General features: G+C 43.9%; 1 protein-coding gene across 1 annotated transcript in view; it reads right to left on the bottom strand.

Annotated features, from left to right (window-relative positions):
- The window catches only part of LOC139539972 (voltage-dependent calcium channel subunit alpha-2/delta-1-like), a 114554-nt gene that overhangs the window by 47391 nt on the left and 53882 nt on the right, over nt 1-13281 (bottom strand). The window contains exons 14-22 of the mRNA XM_071343429.1: nt 13173-13222; nt 12962-13051; nt 12765-12839; nt 12400-12480; nt 12102-12176; nt 5154-5225; nt 4492-4563; nt 4198-4259; nt 3785-3861 (exon numbers count right to left, since the gene is read on the bottom strand). Of these exons, the coding sequence (XP_071199530.1) occupies nt 3785-3861; nt 4198-4259; nt 4492-4563; nt 5154-5225; nt 12102-12176; nt 12400-12480; nt 12765-12839; nt 12962-13051; nt 13173-13222 (654 nt within the window). The remainder of the gene's footprint in view (nt 1-3784; nt 3862-4197; nt 4260-4491; nt 4564-5153; nt 5226-12101; nt 12177-12399; nt 12481-12764; nt 12840-12961; nt 13052-13172; nt 13223-13281) is intronic.

Below are 13281 nucleotides of genomic sequence, written 5' to 3'. Positions count from 1 at the left end.
TGCGAAATAATTGATACATCTATGTACTGTACATATACTGTAGGTAGGTATAAAGTGAGTAGGCAACAGGATAGATAATAGACAGTATCAGCAGTGTACAGTGCATTCTCCCACATATTGATACGTTCCAGCCTTATTCTAAAATGGAAAAATCAACATGCTTCCTCATCAATCTACACACAATACACCATAATCACAAAGCAAAAACAGGTTTTTAGAAAATATTTTAAATGTATAAAAAAAATACTAATAGAAATACCTCATTTACATAAGTATTCAGACCCTTCGCTATGAGACTCGAGATTGAGCTCAGGTGCATCGTTTTTCCATTGATCATCCTTGAGATGTTTCTATAACTCAATTGGAGTCCACCTGTGGTAAATTCAATTGATTGGACATGATTTGGAAAGGCACACACCTGTCTATATAAAGTCCCACAGTTGACAGTGTCAGAGTAAAAACCAAGCCATGAGGTTGAAGGAATTGTCTGTAGAACGCCGAGAGAGGATTGTGTTGAGGCACAGATCTGGGGAAGGTTACCAAAAAATGTCTGCAGCATTGAAGGTCCCCAAGAACACAGTGGCCTCCATCATTCTTAAATGGATGAAGTTTGGAGTCATCAAGACTGTTCCTAGAGCTGGCCGCCCGGTCAAACTGAGAAATCAGGGGAGAAGGGCCTTGATCAGGGAGGTGACCAAGAACCCGATGGTCACTCTAACAGTGCTCCAGAGTTCCACTGTAGAGATGGGAGAACCTTCCAGAAGGACAACCAGAAGGGCAATCTCTGCAGCACTCTACCAATCAGGCTTTTATGGTAGAGTGGCCAGATGGAAGCCACTCCTCAGTAAAGGCACATGACAGCCCACTTGGAGTTTGTCAAAAGGCACCTAAAGGAGAGAAACAAAATTCTCTGGTCTGATTAAACCAAGATTGAACTCTTTGGCTTGAATGACAAGCATCACATCTGGAGGAAATTAGGCAATGCTCATCACCTGGCCAATACCATCCCTAAGGTGAAGCATGGTGGTGGCAGCATTCTATTCTAAAAACCTGTTTTTGCCTTGTCATTATGGGCTATTGTGGGTAGATTGATGAGTTAAAAACAACAACAACAAAAATTATCAATTTTAGAATAAGGCTGTAACGTAACAAAATGTGGAAAAAGATCTGAATACTTTCCAAATGCACTGTATGTATTGTGTGTGTGTGTGTGTGTGTAGCGTCTGTATGCATATGCATGATATACGGTTGTGTGGGCGTATGTAGTGTGTATGTGTGTGGGTGTGTGTATATGTGTGTTGGGGAGTCAGTGTCAGTATTTGTGAGTGTGTGGGTAAAGTCCCGTGCTTGTGCATAGAGTCAGTTCAAGAGAGTTGGTGCAAAAAAGGGTTAATGCAGGTAGTCAGGGTAGCCATTTGATTAGCTATTAACGGTCTTGTTTAGATGTCCTGTGGATTGTCAGGGTCCTGTTGGTTCCAGCCTGAGTGCATTGGTACCGCTTGGGCCTTCCTCTGACACCGCCTGGTATAGAGGTCCTGGATGGCAAGGAGCTCGGCCCATGCACTACCTTCTGTAGCGCCTTGCGGTCAGATGCCAAGCAGTTGCCATACAAAGCGTTGATGCAGCCAGTGAAGATGCTCTCGATGGTGCAGCTGTAGAACTTGTTGAGATGTGAGGGCCCATGCCAAATATTTTCATCTCAACCACAGACTGGTTACAGTGGTGACAAGTCAATGTGTGTCACACACACGCACGCACACGCACGCACACAGTTTTGGACAGAGATGAAGTGTGGTGTGGTGTGGAGAGTTAGAGAAGGTGTGGAGTGAGAATGAAGTGATCGAACAAACAGAAGAGGGGAAGAGGAATACTTGCCCTTCTGCCCTGTAGTGACCCCAGAGAGAGAGAGAGATGGGGGGGGTAGATAGAGAGAAAACAGAACCATTGGGATTCAGATGTCTTGCCAAATTGATATTACACCAATTAAAAAGTCTAGAAAAGGAAGGACAACTGATTTAAAACGACAGCACTATCAAAACTGTGAGGTGCTATCATGCAGAGACACGCAATAGAGCATAGTTCGTTCACAGATATCCACAGTTACTCCAGCACAGTGTTTGTCTCTCCTATAATTTCATACGTGACAATCCTTGGCTTGGGATTTTACTTTGCTCTATAGTTTCTACACTCGTAAAGACATCAATGTTCATCACCCCATCTTTTAAAAGAAGACATCATGAGAAACAATTCCATTAAACTCGATACAGTCATGTCAGCAGTCTGTGAAACCGTTTACTGATGGTCCAGTATCAAAAGGTTCATGAGTATCTGGTCCATAATCAAGGAAATTCTTATAGGCTCCCGAGTGGCGCAGCGGTCTAAGGCACTGCATCTCAGTGTTAGAGGCATCACAACAGACCCTGGTTCGATTCCAGGCTGTATCACAGCGGTCTAAGGCACTGCATCTCAGTGTTAGAGGCATCACAACAGACCCTGGTTCGATTCCAGGCTGTATCACAGCGGTCTAAGGCACTGCATCTCAGTGTTAGAGGCATCACAACAGACCCTGATTTGATTCCAGGCTGTATCACAACCGGCGGTGATTGGGAGTCCCATAGGGCGGCGCAAAATTGGCCCAGCGTCGTCCGGGTTAGGGTAGGCCGTCGTTGTAAATAACAATTTGTTCTTAACTGTCTTGCCTGGTTAAATCAAATAACTAAATAAATCATTTCAATAGCATGTTAAACATGACAGGTGGATTTGGGGCGTCTCCTCTAAGGACTTGGCAGGACAGGGATCACATGGACCTTAACTGCTCTTTCTATTACTCCCTATCACCGTAGATTAGTCATTCATTTTCCTGTCTTAGACTCTTTTCACTTCCTCTAGTTTCCCTCTGAATTAATATACTTCATCAAGCAAACACAGACACATGACCATGCAGAGACTGGAGGAGAGATAATGAAAAGTGAGATACACCAGAGAATACACTGAGTACTTGCCCCATGGAGCTGTATGGATCCAATAAAGGAGCAGATAGAGAGAAGACAGGAGGGGAACATTAAAGTCAACAGAGAGTTGGATGTAGAGGTGGATTTATCTTGTACATCAGAGGTACATGGTCCATGTGATAAAGCCACTATGAGCACCTATAAACCAGGTATGGGTAGAGAATGAGGTACAGACAGATTTACAGTCCAGAGGAAAGCCCTGGAGCAGAGTCAAGCTTTGTAGAAGGTAATATGTCCCCTCTGCCCTCAGATTCCAAGAGAGGGAACAGAGGAAAGAGTAATGGAAAGGATGAAGGTAGAGAGTGAGAGAGGGAACAAAGGAAGTATGAAGTGGGAAAGGGTTGGGAGACAGGGAGGGAAGAGAGAAACTCCTGAGCCCAGGAGAGAGAGCGAGCAGGAGAGGTAGAGCGGGGTGGTAGGATGGAAGGAGAGAGCGAGACAAAGGGAGAGACTGCAGGGAGGATCAAAGTATATGTGGTTAAGTCTATGAGTAGGAGGACTGGAGACTGGTCTAGAGGGCCACTCATTTCAATTCAATCCAAGGGGCTTTATTGGCATGGGAAACATATGTTAACATTGCCAAAGCAAGTGAAGTAGATAATATACAAAAGTGAAATAAACAATAAAATGAACAGTAAACATTACACTCACAGAAGTTCGAAAAAGCACTCTATAAATAAGGGCCAACGGCAAAACTCGCTGATCTGAGAGCAGAGTCGTTGAAGAATGTTTTGTTTGTGTTGATGTGTGTGTTTGTGTGTGTGTGTACTCACCCATAGCCTGTCTGATGGTGTCTCCCAGTTTGGCCTGTATGTAGTGTTCACTGTACATTGGCAGGACTAGGGCCAAGCTGGGGAAATAAAGGTATGGTCACTGTTGACAGACTAATGGCGATGCTTGGAAAAACATGTTCATCCAGAAGGTGACAGAACACTGATAATCTGCATAAACACATTTGAGTGATTGTTTTACTGTGATGGAAAGGGACAAAGAGTGCCCCCTACTGGCCAGATGTATATTATTCATGAAGGCGAGATCTAAGACAACTGTAATACTACAGCAACCTATCGTGTAATACAGCAACCTATCCAATGCTTTCAGATGGCCACTAGTTTCTAAGGCTACAGCTATGGGGTTAAGGGTTGTTTCTGAACTGGAATCAACATCTGTCAGTCCTCCTGCTCACCTATAGTCTGTTCCATTGACCTGAGCCCAGGTGTACGTCCTTACTCCTCTGTCGATGTATCTCTGTCAGAGAGCGCACACACATGCACACAAACACACACACAAGCACGCACACATGCACAATGCACGTGAAAACACATACACACACAAACATAAGCATTAAAACAGTCCTAATCCTAAATCATAAACAACATATAACTCACTTCCCCGGAAACCTTTCACTGTTTTCACTGGGAGATGACATCAGTGAGTCAGTATTAGTAACATATTTATCTGTAATTTGTGCTGATCTCACCTCATCCTGAGTTTTAACCAGAGTCTCTATGGTCTCTTCACCTGGGTTCCCATTTATCATAATTCTCCTGATCTACAGAGAGAGAGAGAGAGAGAGGAGAGAGAAATAACAAAATAAATCTAAAAATGTTTCTTCTTCAACTGTACCCTGTGTCAGATATCTGAATGGTTACAGGGTTTGATCTCTCTACCATTCTCTCTATAATCTAAAACACAGTGCACATCTGTACACCAGAGAGCGAGAGAGAGAGAGAGAGAGAGAGAGAGAGAGAGAGAGAGAGAGAGAGAGAGAGAGAGAGAGAGAGAGAGAGCGAAGAGAGAGGAATAACAACAAGGAGATTGTAGCACATACTGTATACGTTGAACTTCACTCCAACAGTATATATAAAGGAGAGAGAGAGACAGACAGAGTTGTGGTGTCCACTGCTCCTGTAAACATGTCCTCTCATTTACAGCCAGTCACTGTGTAAATCACACTCAATTAGATTTAGTAGGAGACAGGACACAACTAACACCTGTGTGTGTGTGTGTGTGTGTGTGTGTGTGTGTGTGTGTGTGTGTGTGTGTGTGTGTGTGTGTGTGTGTGTGTGTGTGTGTGTGTGTGTGTGTGTGTGTGTGTGTGTGTGTGTGTGTGTGTGTGTGTGTGTGTGTGTGTGTGTTTACCTGGACTTTGACGTCGTTCTCCAGTTCCGCATCGAGGAAGTCCAGAGTGACAGGCTCCTGGAATTTAGGGTTCTGAAGAGAGGAGGGTGTTTAGTCTGGTGGATGAGTTAGCATGACACACGCTCACGCACACAGACAGGCACACTCACTCAGGCAAGCAAGCACACACTCAGGCACGGACGCGTGCACACACACACACACACACACACACACACACACACACACACACACACACACACAAGGTGCCCATATATACATTTATTCAATATTTACAAGAAACCAGTGAATACAACATTACTATGGAGAAAAACACTGGGTTATTGTAGTAAATAAAGCTGGTTAATTCAGTAGAATGACCCTGTTTATATCGGTCCCTCTGAAGCATGTTGAGTTGTTATAGTGAGTTGTAACAGTGAGTTGTAATGAAATGCAGTAGTGTGTATGTTTTTCAGTGCTGGGTTCTTAGCATGGCTTCAGGCCAAACTGTAAAACTCTGCTCCTTACCCTTTGAATCATGTTCAACACAAGAGGATAACCTGTATAGTTGTATATACAATCAGACAGTTTATAAAGCTGAGAATCAATGCCAGGTAGGGGTTTACCACTGACTTGAATACTTCAAATCAAATCAACGTTTATTTGTCACGTGCGCCGAATACAACAGGTGTAGGTAGACCTTACAGTGAAATGCTTACTTACAGGCTCTAACCACCAGTGCAAAAAAGGTATTAGGTGAACAATAGGTAAGTAAAGAAATAAAAACAACACAAAAAAAACAGTGAAAAATAACAGTAGCGAGGCTACATACAGAAGCGAGGCTATAACAGTAGCGAGGCTATATACAGGCACCGGTTAGTCGGGCTGATTGAGGTAGTATGTACATGTAGGTATGGTTAAAGTGACTATGAATATATAATAAACAGAGAGTAGCAGCAGTATAAAGAGGGGTTGTGGGGGGCACACAATGCAAATAGTCTGGGTAGCCATTTGATTACCTGTTCAGGAGTCTTATGGCTTGGTGATGCAACCAGTCAGGATGCGCTCGATGTTGCAGCTGTAGAACCTTTTGAGGATCTCAGGACCCATGCCAAATCTTCTTAGTTTCCTGAAGGGGCATAGACTTTGTCGTGCCCTCTTCACAACTGTCTTGGTGTGTTTGGACCATTCTAGTTTGTTGGTGATGTGGACACCAAGAAATTTGAAGCTCTCAACCTGCTCCACAACAGCCCCGTCGATGAGAATGGGGGAGTCCTCGGTCCTCCTTTTCCTGTAGTCCACAATCATCTCCTTATTCTTGGTTATGTTGACGGATAGGTTGTTATTCTGGCACCAACCGGCCAGGTCTCTGACCTCCTCCCTATAGGCTGTCTCGTCATTGTCGGTGATCAGGCCTACCACTGTTGTGTCGTTTGCAAACTTAATGATCGTGTTGGAGTCGTGCCTGGCCATGCAGTCGTGGGTGAACAGGGAGTACAAGAGGGGATTGAGCACGCACCCCTGAGGGGCTCCAGTGTTCAGGATCAGATGTGTTGCTACCTACCCTCACTACCTGGGGGCGGCCCGTCAGGAAGTCCAGGATCCAGTTGCAGAGGGAGGTGTTTAGTCCCAGGATCCTTAGCTTAGTGATGAGCTTTGAGGGTACTATGGTGTTAAACGTTGAGCTATAGTCAATGAATAGCATTTTCACGTAGGTGTTCCTTTTGTCCAGGTGGGAAAGGCCAGTGTGGAGTGCAATAGAGATTGCATCATCTGTGGATCTGTTTGGGCTGTATGCAAATTGGAGTGGCTCTACGGTTTCTGGGATAATGGTGGTGATGTGAGCCATTACCAGCCTTTCAAAGCACTTCATCGCTACGGACATGAGTGCTACGGGTCTGTAGTCATTTAGGCAAGTTGCCTTCGTGTTCTTGGGCACAGGGACTATGGTGGTCTGCTTGAAACATGTTGGTATTACAGACTCAATCAGGGACATGTTGAAAATGTCAGTGAAGACACCTGCCAGTTGGTCAGCACATGCCTGGAGCACACGTCCTGGTAATCCGTCTGGCCCCGCAGCCTTGTGAATGTTGACCTGTTTAAAGGTCATACTCACGTCGGCTACGGAGAGCGTGATCACACAGTCGTCCGGAACAGCCGATGCTCTCATGCATGCCTCAGTGTTGCTTGCCTCGAAGCGAGCATAGAAGTGATTTAGCTCGTCTGGTATGCTCGTGTTACTGGGCAGCTCACAGCTGTGCTTCTCTTTGTAGTCTGTAATAGTTTGCAAGCCCTGCCACATAAGACGAGCGTCAGAGCAGATGTAGTATGATTCAATCTTAGTCCTGTATTGATGCTTTGCCTGATTGATGGTTCGTTGGAGGGCATAGCATGTTTTCTTTTACGCTCCGGGTTAGAGTCCCGCTCCTTGAAAGCGGCAGCTCTACCCTTTAGCTCAGTGCAAATGTTGCCTGTAATCCATGGCTTCTGGTTGGGGTATGTACGTACAGTCACTGTGGGGACGACGTCCTCAATGCACTTTTGCCTGGTATGTGTGTGTGTATGTGTGTGTTTTTGTGTGTGTTGCTTGTGTTGGTGGTTTAGTCTGTGCGTGTGTTGTCTTCATGCCTGTTTGAGTCTGTGTATGTGTGTTTCATACAGACCGACTGTACACAGTGTTAATGTCAGCAGCGAAACCCTCTGTGCGTATCAGTGACTTTATAATGTTATAATGTAAGTAGCAGCAGTAATCCACATCTACTCTGTTAAAGCACCAGTAAATGGATGGAACCTGATACGCTGGTCTAAAACAACGCTGCTCTACCTTTAGACTGCATACCCTTTATAGAAGGTTCATATGGATTTAGTTTCTGCAAAAGCTAGACACACACTGTGATTGTGATGGTTAATAAATGATCCTTACATTAGATGGAGAGAGAAAATACAGATGGAACAGTGGAGAAGGAGGAGGAAGATGAAGTGGATCTTAACATGAAAAAAATAACATCTATTTTGTTAGGAGCCAGGTCATTCGTGATACAAGTCAGTATTCGACGTCCATCGATATCTGAGGACGTCATGAGATGATGTGGAATCCGGCCACTAGGAGCAACAGTGAGTGCTGTTACTTTCAAGTAGGTAACAGTTTTGCTAGGGTGTTGTGGACAGGGTTGGGCATAAGCGTCTCCCTCTGATTCCAAAGGTTGCAAGTTTGAATCCAGCAATAGACAGTCGTTTTAGAGATTTTTTTTCAAGCCTATTCCAAACCTTAACCCTTACCTTAACCATTAGGAGTTAAACTAAACTTAACATTAAACACTTCAAAATGTGACATTTTGCAACAACTTCAAAATATGACGTTTGAAAAATGTCTAATTCTGACGTGAAACTGTGAGAGCTAGTTGCGTTAGAGGCCATTAGATGATACAGAAAATACATGCACATTGATAAACAGTCAAATCGTTTATTCTGTGGGAGGATGAAAGTATATGGCAGAGAAAGAAAGAGAGGGGGTAAGTGAGTGGGTGGGGGAGAGAGATCAAAATCCAACTCCAAATGTAGCAAGGGATTTATGTGATGAATATGAAATGGCTTTTCTATACAACCATAATCACATACAGACCGAAACACAAGAAAGAGAGAGAAAAGAGAGAATATGTTCAAATAGTCAAAGGTCACCCTCAATATTCACACACCCCTCTGTTTCTCTGATCACACATTTGCACAGACACGCACACAGGCACGGACACACACATCATACACAGTAAGATTGACAGGGTGTGTGTTTCAGGGTGGGCCCCCATAGGGGAGACCATAGACAGCACAGGGGTCCATGCCCTTTCACTGGATAATGGACATAATTTAAAAAGCATGTATATGGTGTGAATATAAATAGGAACTACAGTTTCAAGAATTGATCCAGGGAGAACGGCAAACCTGCAGCAGTACTAAGGAAGGACCCACTATAACCCTGGTCATGTCATCATGTGTTAGTTTAGTCACTGCTTCTCTCTGCCAAGACAGCTCTAGCTCCAATGACTTAACTCATCACAGGAAACTGCCTTATCTACAACATCTATCATTTCCTCTAGGACCCACCCTTCTCTCTCTCCCCCACTCCCTCTCACATACACACATAACCGCACACCCAAACGTCTCTAGTCACTTACATAACATAATAACAATATGACAGATGGATTAGTGGAAAGAAACCATTACATAGAAAATCTGAAAGAGTCTAAATAAACAGTGTGAAACATTGAGCTAATTATGTGACGTTAGTTTACTGGAGGTTAGTAACTAACTAATACTTACTAGTCACTATTCTTATCTATTCCTCCTGGAATGTAGGAGTGTAACGGCCGTCTGTTGAAGAAGGTGTGGACCAAAGCACAGCGTGGTAAGTGTTCATGTTTTTTATTAAAACTGAACACTGAGACAAAATAACCAAAAATAGAACAACACGAAAACAGTTCTGTCTGGTGCAGACACAAAACAGAAAACAACTACCCACAAAAACCATGTGGGAAAAAGCTACCTAAGTATGGTTCTCAATCAGAGACAACGATAGACAGCTGCCTCTGATTGAGAACCACACCCGCCAAACAACAAAGAAATACAAAACATAGAAAATGAACATAGAATGCCCACCCAAATCACACACTGACCAAACCAAAATAGAGACATAAAAAGCTCTCTACGGTCAGGGCGTGACAAGGAGTATAGCTGCTCATAGGGCTATAGCATCAGGAAATGCCATCACTTGACCACATTGTACTGTACACACACACTCTACTCAATGGTCTTACAGTTAAAGATCAGCACCTAAGTGCTAATAATCTAAGTCTATACTATATTCTACTATAGTACATCAGTGGAGGCTGCTGAGGGGAGGTCGGCTCATAATAATGGCTAGAACAAAGCAAATGGAATGGTATGAAACACATGGAAACCATATTTGATACCATTCCACTCCTTCCGCTCCAGCCATTACCACGAGCCCGTCCTCCCCAATTAAGGTGCCACCAACCTCCTGTGTAGTACATCTACTCTCTCTCTGTCCTACTGTCACCTCATGGAGAGTGATGGCACATGGCTTACTGAGTCTTGTCTTGCGGTTACAGATCCTTTTCTAACAGACACATACTGTAATGAGAGTGATGCAGGGAGTATTTCAGTGGGAGACATATTATTCTCCATTTGATAATAATAAGAATTCATAGGCCAGGCTCTTTTATCTAAATAGAATAAATGTTTAATCATATGTGGCCAGACAGGAATCAAACCATGACTGTTGCAATCCTCAACAAAGGTTTGCATGTGCTCTGCTTGTATGGGTAGTCTGTAGCATACGCTGATTATACCAAACATTAGGAATACATTGCCCTCAGAACAGCTTCAATGCATCAATGCATGGACGAGGTGTTGAAAGCGTTCCACTGGGATGATGGCCCATGTTGACTCCAATGCTTTCCACAGTTGTCCTTGATACACATATGAAACGGTTGAGTGTGAAAAACCCAGCAACATTGCAGTTCTTGACACAAACCAGTGTGCCTGGCACCTACTACCATACGCCGTTCAAAGGCACTTAAATCTTTTGTCTTGCCCATCTGAATGGTACACATACACAATCCATGTCTCAATTGTCTCAAGGCTTTAAAATCCTTCTTTGACTTGTTTCCTCCCCTTCATCTACACTGATTGGAGTGGATTTAACAAGTGACATCAATAAGGGATCATAGCTTTCACCTGGATTCACCTGGTCAGTCTGTTATGGAAAAAGCTAGTGTTCTTAATGTTTTGTATACTCAGTGTATATCCAACTAGCTCTCAGTTTCACATCAGAATTAGATGTTCATTAATGTTTCTCAAACTTTTTAGGGTTAAAGTTAAGTTTTTAAGGTCATGGTTAAGTTTAGGCATTAACTCGGAAATCTTAAAGTAATGCATTAACTTCAAATGGTTAAGCTAAGGGTTAAGGTTTGGGATAGGCTTAAAACAAAAATAACTTTCTATCGCATGATTTCAACTTGCAACCTTTGGAAAAAGAGGCAGATTCTTACGCCATCCCCGTCCACGATGCCCTAGCAAAACCCGAAACCTACTTGAAGGTAACAGTTCTCACTGTTGCCCCTCGTGGCCGGTTTCCACATCATCGCTTGACGTCCTCAGACGTGGGTGGACGTCGAATACTGACTTGTGTCATGGGTGACCTGGCTCGTATATCAGCATGGTTCAAATCACATTAGTCAGACCAAGGCCTTCTGATGGCATTCATCTCTGATCCCCTCTCTGTAATGTGAAGCCTGCTCCAAAACCTGACTAACACACTCACACAGATGGTTCTTCCATAGGAAACGTATACAACACTCTACAAGACCCCCAGTCACTTTGAAATGGTTCCCTTTGAAAGAGGCTGCATGCCTTCACACACATGCATGCACTCCATGTGTATGCTGTGTGTTGGTCAGTGCCTGTGTGTGTATGTATAGATTGGATCCATGAGTGTGTATCCATTTTGATTAGCCTCTACTATAGCAGAACATAGTATAGGCTGTGGCTGGATGAGATGTGAACATGTGTCCCAGGAGAACTAAAACTCAGATCCAGAGAGGCCCCCCTCTGAACACAACATGCCCCAAAAGAGAGCCTGGGCCTGGGCCACACACGGCCCCATGTAGCCTGTCAGAGGTCAGGAGAGGAGGAAAAGAAAGTGGAGGAGGAATAGAAGAGGTAGGGATGAATCGAAGAGGTAGGGAGGAGCAGTGTGTTGTGTTTCTCTAAAAGTGGGTCAGAACCATCATGGTGGCCTAGTGGCTAGATATACTGCTACGATCATGTGTGTGTTCATATGAACATGCATAAGATCCACAGCAGTCATAGCAGCACCTCAGGATCATCAGTCTACTCTGTATGAGTTGGGATTGTAAACCGTGTTAACAGAATAGAAGAGGTAAGAATAGAACATACCTTAGGTTGGAGGTTGGGGTGTAGCAGCACATATCCGTTGGGGTCGATGGCAAAATAATATCCATTAGGTCCGATCTAAGAAACGGAGGTACAGAGAGGGTTGGGGGAGACAGTTGTTCATAGGCTGTACGCCATAGGGAACATTGATGTCTTCTCAATACATCACTGTTCTGGATTATTAAAGTATCATCAACATGCTTGAGTTGATATGAGAGAGGGTAGAGCTGTCACAGGTAACACTGAGACTGAAGAAAGAGAATAAGGAGTGTTCTGGTGTGTTAGTGTGTGTGTCACTCACAGTGTAGCGCGGTGTGAGCTTCTTGATGTCATCTAGTGACACGTCAATCCCCATCACGCCTAGGATCAACTGGTTCTGAATCTGAGAGAGAGGGAAAGAGGGGGAAAGAGGCAAGGAGATCAAAATGAAAATGTCAAATCACAGTCTGAATAGTAAGAGTCGTGCTAATTTAGAGGATATTGGCGTCTAATGCTGGGATGGGATTATCTGAAAAACGGTCCCGTGAGGCCCAGTTGGTAGAGCATGGCGCTTCCCAAGCGGGACCAGTAAAAAAAAAAAATGCACTCACTACTGTAAGTCATTCTGGGAAAGAGCATCTGTGTAAACGTAAAGAGTTTGTTTTCCTGGTTGTGTATGTGGATTACCTCTATGCCCAATTCATCTTTATACTTGGTCTTGTTGAAGACAGGTAGGGTTCCTGTGATGACCAGACCTAGCTCCTAATACACACACAGACAAAGAAAGCTAAATTAAAGTCATCGTTGTTGGGTTTCAGAAGCTTCCAGCATAGAGTTAGATTTTGGTGAGGTGCATTGTGGGATTGGAGGAAGTGATGTCATACCAGAGCGTCGAGGTAGACATTAGTCCACTGGACCTGCTTGGCCAGCTGGTCAGCTAAAACCATGGGTCTGCCCAGTACATCCAGGTACTCCTAGAACACACACATACATACTCTCCTTCAAATACACACCTTAAAGACAAAGTCAATCACAGACACACGTCTGGGACAACATTAAACACACACACACATGTTCATGCACATTGCTTCTCACTTGAGTGTTGATGCGTATGGCTCCAATTGAGGGAATCTCATAGAAGTATCCTGGGAGAAACAGAGAATGGGCTAAGATCAGGATATTAATTATATGAGTAGACCAAAAT

Source organism: Salvelinus alpinus, chromosome 15 (genome assembly GCF_045679555.1).
Source record: "Salvelinus alpinus chromosome 15, SLU_Salpinus.1, whole genome shotgun sequence".
Lineage (NCBI taxonomy): Eukaryota > Metazoa > Chordata > Actinopteri > Salmoniformes > Salmonidae > Salvelinus > Salvelinus alpinus.
Note: the sequence above shows the minus strand (reverse complement) of the source record. Positions and strands in the feature narration are given on the sequence as shown.